This window comes from Centruroides sculpturatus, unplaced genomic scaffold (genome assembly GCF_000671375.1).
Source record: "Centruroides sculpturatus isolate CEXI.00-Female unplaced genomic scaffold, Cexi_2.0 scaffold165, whole genome shotgun sequence".
NCBI classification, from domain to species: domain Eukaryota; kingdom Metazoa; phylum Arthropoda; class Arachnida; order Scorpiones; family Buthidae; genus Centruroides; species Centruroides sculpturatus.
Window position 1 is genome coordinate 723,641 of NW_019384429.1, and position 9,162 is coordinate 732,802.

Sequence of the window (9,162 nt, forward strand, 5' to 3'; positions counted from 1 at the left end):
GTTTTAAATTCGAATTTGTTATTGCGTATTGGTTCGATTATAGAACGATTGTAAACGTTTCAGAAAATTGATCAAATTGAAAATAGTTCGTTTGATTTTCGGCAATTCTCTTCAGCGGTAGGTGTTATATAACAATTACTATGGTTATTGAAATATTGGATGTAAATGGGGTTTGCTTGCAAAACCTCCGCTGACGAAGTCGCGGGTAACAGCTAGTTTATAATATAAATAAATTAAATATTTTCACAGTGTTTTAAAAAATCTTTTCATGTCGAAACGGTTGTTAAAATTAAGTGCGGGACAGTTATTTAGAATTTATCTGGCAACATTGTTTCGTACTTTTTAAAAATTCGTGAAACATTAAGTGTTGCCAGCAGAAATAATAATAAAATAGTTAAAAATTCGATAAAACTTTAAAATAACGAAACATAAATAGGTTAATGATTTAATGATAAATTTCAATGACATACATAATTATATTTTATATTAGCATTACAACAGATGAAGAAATTTTGTTACATTCTTAAATTCAACCCCTGTAAAGTAATGGTATTTATATGTATACCACAAATATAATAGCGCAACATAAAAATATATGTATATATTATTTATAAACATATGAAATAAAAACTATTTGTGTTACAATATACAATGTTTCATGTTATGCAAAATAGTGAAGACATCAAATGAAAAATAGAATCATCAATTACTCAGAAACTTTGCCTGCGTGATTAATTTACCTCTACATAATCTCTTTCAAATGCACTCCACTATAAATATGTATATATTATTTATAAACATATGAAATAAAAACTATTTGTGTTACAATATACAATGTTTCATGTTATGCAAACTATCTCAGAGAGAAAANCGATTGAATATTATTATGATATAATTTTTTTAAACTTTTTATAAAAGTTTATTCGTTCTGAAACTTTACGTTTCTGTACAATACAGCATCTTCGCTATTAAAAGTGTAGTTTGCGTGTCTATGTATATCTTCTATATGAGGATATCTTCTAGTTCTTGGTTCGGTTAAGTGAGATACAAATGCAGATTGTTGACGTATTAATTTTGGTCTAATTCTTCCAGGTTTACCAGATAGAGGTGTATTTGAATCGGGAGTATCTGAAGATGTCGAAGATGTTAATGTAGATTCGCTAGATTCTTGATTACCAAAGCGTGCCATGGCGAAAGAAGTCCTTTTCATCCCCCCGAATCTCGATATGACTGCTGGTAAAAAATTGAGCTCGTTTTCTTCGGCAGTGAAGGAGCAAACTCGCTTTAAAGATGGCCTAATTTTGCCATAACTACCGTTATCGTTAACTAAAAGGGCAGTCATGCTACTTCTAGAATCTTTGCGCTGGACGTATGGGCATAAATATGTTGCAGGGTCATCGCTGCTCTCAAATGATGTGCCACAGTTATCTGTGGTATCACTCCCGCACGAATTCTGTGTAGCTAATTTCATGATAAGCATAGATTCTGGATGGTTTGTTATGACTTCCCTCTGATTCCAATTGCTTCTGTTTTCGGGTGTTTGAACTCCATAATAGTCTGGTTCTCGAATATTTTGAAGCAATCTTCGTGAATGTTTCGGGCATGTCATCACTGGATCGTATTCTGGTTTATGTAGAGACTCGTCTGAACCGTGTATTGATACATCATCTCCATTATCAGTCATATGCCACTGATCCTCGCCATCTTTGTAGAGCACCGAATTTACGTCACGTAAATCAGTAGCGCTATTGGACTGCAACACACAAGAACTGTTAGCTGGATGTATATTTGGATCATTTCTGTTCCTCTGGTTGTATAAAGATGGATATCCTCTTCCACAGGTTAACAGCTTCAAGACGTGCTTTCTGATGCCGCGATTTCTGAAAACGTACAGATAAGGATCCACTATACAGGAGCAGTAGGAAGAGAGGGTCACTAGACATAGAAAGTAATGAGGCATCCAGTGACTGGAATTGAAGTATGCCTCAGTTAGCACCACTATATAATATGGCATCCAACAGAAAGTGAAAGATAGCACAACTAAAACGCCCGTTCTCACAGCCTTCCATTCATCACCAAAGATGGATGATTGACTAGTTGAAGAGCTTCTTCTTCTATATGGTTTTCTTCTATAAGTGTAATTAGAACTTACTTTTTGTTTTACTTCCTGAACTTGCTCTTCAGTCAGACTGGCGCTTAAACTATGTTTGCGTGCTCTAGCACTATTAGTGCGTGCTGCACGAAACATAGAACAATACATCCAACTCATTTTTACTAATGGAAACAAGAAACCGATGGTTGTAAGAAAACAATCATAAGCAATTGTGTAAGGATCTTTAGAATACCATGTGACGGTGCACGTATGCCATAATTCTCTATATTTGAAACTGGATATTCCACATAGGGGTGGAATAGCAACAAGAATGGCAAAAACCCAAGTTCCAGCTATGAGTATGCCCGTTTTTTTCTTAGTTATAGCCATGGAATAATGAAGAGGGCTATTAACAGCGCAATTTCTATCAGCGGCAATTAATAATAATGATAACGTTGATGCCACATTTAAACATATGAAAGCCGTACCTGTCATTTGGCACCAGATCTCACCAAATATCCACTTACGTGTTACGATAGATGCAAAGGTAAATGGTAAAAGTAGGGTAGACTGTAGTAGATGGGCTAATGACAAATTAAACACGAACCAGTTCGAAAATGTCCGAAATGTTGCTTTACGATAGAATAATGCAAAAATTAATCCATTGCTTACTATGCTAGCTGCAAAAATGACAAGAAGGCCTGTCGCTTCGGTTTGCTGTATTACTTGATTGGGACTATTACCTTCTAAAGTTCCTTTATCCTTCGGAGGACCAAACATGATAGGTTCTGTTAGGTTATTTACATGATAAGGGTGAGTTTGGAACAATTTAAGATCTGATGCATCCATTTCTTAAAGTATATTTCGTAAATCTGCAAAGATATAAAGATACGTTAATGTTACTTTTAACCCTTATATTCAAAGAAAAAAAAATTATGTTTACATCTTTTAATATTCCCTTACAGACCAAACGTTAAATTTAACGCATTAACTACTCCTATTTTCTAGAAAAAACATTTAAAAAACTTGAAAAAAAGACACGATAAAGTTAACACGATGAATATCTGGATTTATACATTCTTCTCTACTTATCTTGTTCATAGTTTGTATTGTATTGTTATACTAGATATGGAAAGCTGCCAAAAATGGTTTTTTTTAGAGGTGATGAAAAAATGTATCAGTGCATGTCTGACTGAATAGTTTCTGTTCAACTTCTTTTCATAGTTGAAGAATTTTGTGTAAGCCGTGATTATGGATCAGTTGAGAACCATAAAAAATAAGAAACTCTCCTCTTCCCCTCTATCTCTCTCTCTCTCTAGTTGCTTACTGATCTTCATCTCAATATCTTGTTATCAACTTTGGCTTCTGCTCTTGCTCTTCTTTTTACAAAAAGTAATTTTATGAAAACTTTACCAATTTTATAAATGTGATCAAAAGTTTCAAATCACATATTCTAGCAAAGGATTTCCTTACTCTTATGTAGCATCTATCATTTTCTAAATGGTATTTTCTCCAATAGTGTTAAATATGGGAAGATATCATTTGTCTTCACCAGATCGTCTCCTTTATAACTAATAGTTTTTCTAACGACAGACCTTCTTCTTCTTCTTCTTCTTCTTCTTCCTCCTCCACTTCTAGAAACAAAGAATTTTATAACAATCGAATACTTCTTCTCGACGTGTAAAGTCGAATTACTGTCAAGAAACACGTTTAAATTTAACTTAATTCATTAATTATCTGGTGTTTTTTTTAAATTAACTTTAAAGTTAAATAACTGAAGAATGCTTCTAAAAAATCTCCAAGAATTTCGACGAGTTTTTTTGAGATTTTTTTTTTTTAGAAGAAAATAAGAATTCTCTCTCATTGTAAGAAGCTCGCTCTAGCAATCAATCAATTCTGACCTCTTACCCCAATAACTCAATTTTCCAAATAAATTTTTCAAGAATTTCGGAACAAACTTTTCAAAACAATTTCCGGAATAAATTCTTTAATCTTATATCTCCAGATTTATCATCATAAACAATTTTCTGCTATTTTATTTTATTTTTTTTTTTTAGATGTTAAAGAATTAGCTCTAGATGCTAGCAGATGTCACTATCGATCTGTAATTTAGTTAAATATAAATTTGTTTGTTTTTTTTGTAACAAATTCAATAGTTTTTTTTTAAACTTTTTGATGCACAATTATCATTTTAGAGTCTAAATAAAGGAACGATTCAGTTTTCTATGTCTAAATTATATGAAATTAGCTTTAAGAATGGTTTTTTATAATGGGTATACTTCTTTCAGAAAATTCTGTAGGAGTTTTCTTGACGTTTTCTTGTCATTTTTGAGTCTTATTGAGTTATCCCTGAGTCATATTGAGTCATTTTTGAGTCTTATTGAGGCATATCGAATCATTGAATCATTCTAGAGCCACAAATGACTTACTGTAGGAGTTATTTCGGATAAAAACAGCTATTTATAGTTGTTATACAAGGTAAACACTAGGTCAAACTTCTTTTAAGAGACATATTCTAGTTCGTGAAGATATGTTTAATTGGAATTGTATAAGATTATAAAGAACTATGTTACAGGAATGATTTCAGAGTATAAAGAACTTAGTTTAGTGGTGATTCTGATGCTTAAAGATTGGCATTCTACTCTTAAGGAGCCATTTTAAGCCATAAAAGAAGTCTAAGAGATGATATAGATCTTCTTATACAAGAATCATTTCATAAAGGACTTCTACACGGGCATTCTTATAACTGATAAAGGACTTTTATAATTTAGAATGATTTATAGGAGAAAGAAAACAAAAGAAACTAGAAATTATTCTCGAGAAGACGAAGGAAAGTTAAAGAAAATGAGCGAATATATGCGTTTACAAAGTCATTACAACGATTAAATTATTCACTAAGAAAAACCTTATAAAAAATTCATTTTTCTAGAATTTAAAAGTTTTTAATTAAACGTAAAAATCAATTTACTAATTAAAACTCTACATTATAATTAAAAATTAATTCTGTTTATACGAAATTTTAAACAACAAACAACCCTTAAAAAGGTTATGAATAAAACACACAAGCTTGTGTGTGTGTCTGTGTGTGTGTGTAATTCGTAGCGAACAAGATTTATGCTTTATTGATCAAAGACATCTGGACCTATGAGATAAAATATTATTTCTCTTATATATAAAAATCCTTCTTAAAAAAATAAAATACAAAATGAATAAAAATTCAATAAAATTTCTATTAGTTTAGATAATAAAATCTGCAAAAATTACAGAAAAAAAAATAATTTAATTATGTAAAATTTTATGATTTTAGACTCTAAAAACTGCAAATTTAAATTGTAAAAAAACGCAAAAAATACAAAAGAAGTTTTTTAATAAAAGATAAAATTCACTTAAGGTAAATGTATGTCATTTATACAAATTATATAAATACAACTCTATGCTTTTTTTCCTTGGATATTTTTGTATTTTATAAGATAATAAAAAAAAAAGATAAATAAAACTTCTGTAGTAAAAAAAGGCAATAAGAAGATGGATTTTAAGAAAAAAAATAAATAAATAAAATTGATTATTGCGGGTTTCAAAGCTGTAAAATTGCATTTGGAAATCCAACTCCTTACGTAAATATTGGAATTGGCTCTTACATAAAATATAAATGTCGTTCGTCTCATTAAATGTTGTTAAAATGTACAATAATTGTGAGTCTTTAGATGTATTTTTAATGGGTTCTATTAAAAATTTTCCTTTTATATTTTCTAATGAAAATTCTAGTGATGTTTGATGCTAGATTATACGATTTTCTATGGTATGATTCTAGAATACACGATGCATTATGAATTTTAATGAAAGATTAGGTGATGTTTACCTGTTCTAGAGCATGTTTACGTGTTCTGTTACGAGTGTAGGTGATTTTTATGCATTTAAATGTATTCGAAGATGATGCTTACGCGTTTAAAAGATGACATTTAGCAGTACTGATGTAAAATGAAGTTAATGCTTATGTGTTCTTGTACCAGTTTACGTGATGTTCCTGTGTTTTAATGCAAATTTATCTTTACCTGTTATTCTCTTGTCTATGTAGATGACGTCATAATAAAAATTCGTGTGATATTTATTCATTTTTAATACAAATTTAAGCGTTGTTCCTATGTTCTAATGCGAGTTCGCTTGAACCTAACACAAGATTAAACAATGTTTATGTTCTTTAGAAGTTTATGTACGCAAAATTAGACAATATATTTAAGTTAAGAAGCTAGATTAGACAATATTTAGACAATCTACGTACAAATTCGACAATTTTATATAATTCTGGACAGGGCAGAACTATTTTTTTTTAGACTATTCTGATGCCAAAATTACATTCTCTGGGGCATTTATACAATTTATAATGTAGAATACATTTTATAATTCATTCAAAACAATCTAATTCTAAAAAAATTCATAAAAAAAGAACTACTTTTGTGTGTGTATCTTATAAATAGCATCTGACGAAGCTTCTAATTCAAATGATGGAATGTATTGGATGCTGATCGATTTTATATCATACACGTTACTTGTACTGACAAAGTAATTCTTTAGGATCTAAAAAAAACAGGGTATCGAAACACTTGTCCTGTTCAGACAAATCTTTTAGGAACAGCTTTAGTCACGTTCCTTTCTAGAAACGAGATTTTTCGAGGGATGCTCTGAAAAGAAATAAAGTTTTCTTCTTCTTTTTCTTCTTCTTCTTTTTCTTCCTTTTATCTCACTTCTTTCTCTCCTCATTCTAAAAAAAAATGCGATTTTTTTCATGTTTGTAAAGTATGTAAATTTTATAAATTGAAATATTTGAATTTATAAAGAGTTTTGTTAACTCTTTTTTGTTTTTTTTTAATATCAAATTTGCTTCAAAAAGTAGCATTTGTCTGCGAGTTAAATATATTATTTTGTATGCATTTTATGTTAGAATTTAATAAAGATTTTCTTTAATATTTCTTAAGAGCATTAAACAAGCCGTGTTTTCTCTTAAATTCTTGCCAAATTTAAAAGGTATTGACCCTCTAGAAATAATAATTAATAATTTTTAAATTATTCTAAACATATTTTAAAAGAGACGTTCTGAAAAATTGTTATATAAATGAGTCATTAAAAAGCTTTAAATTATATCATTTTCTGGATGCTGGATGATTTCTCAGCATTCAAAATTATTAATGTCATTTAGTAATTCGTTAAACCTAGAAATTGTATAGATAAATTAATAAATTTAATTTAAATTGTTTATTTTTAAAGGTAAATGACAAAAAAAAAATTGAAGTTTTGTAAGAAGGAAGATGATAAACATTAAGAGCATCACTTGAAGAGAATTACAAGAAGAAATTACATAGAAATAATGTATAAATTTAAGATAATTAAGCATAAAATTCTAAAAAGTATAAGAATTTTCTGACAAAAATCTTAAAAAATGTCCCACATATCGACGAAACAGGTGGTTTGAACTCAAAGTTAAAAGCATCACTTGGAAAAGATCATAAGAAAATCAGATAAGAAAATAATTTAGATGAAAAGAATAAGAAATAATTAAAAATATAAATGTTTTTTGAATGTAGAAATGTAAAAATGCTTAAGGAAAAACAGAACATAGAGGAGTTACAATGAGAGTTAAGTTGAGTAGAGAAGGAAGAAGACAAAAAAAAAAAAAAAAAGGTATCTTAAACCCTAACCACAAATACGAGACTTCCCAAGAGACTCGAGATTCTCTAAAACATGTTGGAAATAGCTGTAGTGTGTAAGAAATGTTCCCAAACGTTCCATCTGTTTTTCTGTCTTTTACTTTATACAGCGATCGATTCTCACTTGGAGTAACACAAACCTCTTAGAATTGAAGATATTACAGAAACTCGAAACATTATTTTTAATAAATTCTCACATTTTGACAAAGATAAACTCTTTTTGAATTGAAATTCTTTCGTGTTTTATACATCGGAATACGTTTTAAAAGACTTTGAATTGACTAAAGAGGAAGAGAGTTTTGAGATTTACCAATCGATCCACGACTTAATAGTTTAACTAAACCGCATCAAAACTCTTTAAATCTATAGAACAAACGTGATACAGATAGTTAAATCGTTATAGTAAATAATGTATTCACTTAGAACCTACAAACACCATCCTATAAACTGCACATCCCACGATGATCATAAAGTAAGCCATAACGGGCGAATCGAATTGATACTGTTGTGAAAGTAATTTAAACATTAATCACACAAATAATCAGAATTTCTTTAAAGTTTTCCATCTAAAAATCTTACTTAATTATCTATTTTAATGGATAGAATACAATTAACACGAATATCTTACTAAGAAACTGGTTAAATTGAATCCAGAGTGGATTTCATCTTCGATAGTGCTCTGAAGTACCTTTACGTTGCAACCTTTAAATTCTCGAACATATAAAGGTTTCTCACAGATTTCTCTTGTGCAATGTGCATAAAGGATCAATTCTGGTATCATTCAATCACAGTATATGCTCATTTCTTTACCTGTCTTGCATCCTCTCAAGGACGTGCCAGGTATGGTCGATATGAAGCAGACAAGACAACCACTATATCGATCCTACTATTTTCTCGCCATTCCGCTGGCTCATCTTATAGAAAAGGTTGTGTTAAAGCTAATACACCAGTCTACTATAAAAATTAAAGATTTTAAAAAGAATTTTTCTAAAAATTTGCCACCAAAATTACTTTTTGCAACCCTTCAATATAACTTGATGTATAGACGATTTTTAAATCCATTTATTCCGTACGTTTTTTGTAGAAATTTTATAAATCTTTGGGTGTATCGTGTTAGAGTCGTTTCTGGATCGTTGCCATGCTATTTTTTTTCCTTCTTATTCCCCTGCATTCCTGTCAATAACCGTATTTAAGTTCACAAAACTATAGAAAAAAGGTACACCGTGTTAAAGATGTTTAAACTCTTAAACGGTTTTTTTTTCAACTTCTAAGCAAAGAATCGATCTAATTAATCTATACTAACGTGGCTGAAAGTAATCGATTAATAAGACAAACATCATGAAATCGATTGGTAAACTTTAATACTAG

General features: G+C 29.9%; 1 protein-coding gene across 1 annotated transcript; it reads right to left on the reverse strand.

Annotated features, from left to right (window-relative positions):
• Positions 1 to 919: 919 nt before the first annotated feature.
• On the reverse strand, positions 920 to 3,691 carry LOC111619666 (G-protein coupled receptor 161-like). The gene is made up of 2 exons (XM_023361431.1): positions 3,036 to 3,691; positions 920 to 2,964 (listed from the first exon to the last, which is right to left on the reverse strand). Exon 2 carries the CDS (start codon positions 2,939 to 2,941, stop codon positions 920 to 922), a length of 2,022 nt encoding a protein of 673 aa, XP_023217199.1. The 5' UTR covers positions 2,942 to 2,964; positions 3,036 to 3,691.
• Between the last annotated feature and the right edge of the window lie 5,471 nt (positions 3,692 to 9,162).

Bases quoted from the DNA above. Each gene is read 5' to 3' on its own strand.
- LOC111619666 (XM_023361431.1), bottom strand. From the start codon at position 2,941: ATGGATGCATCAGATCTTAAATTGTTCCAAACTCACCCTTATCATGTA.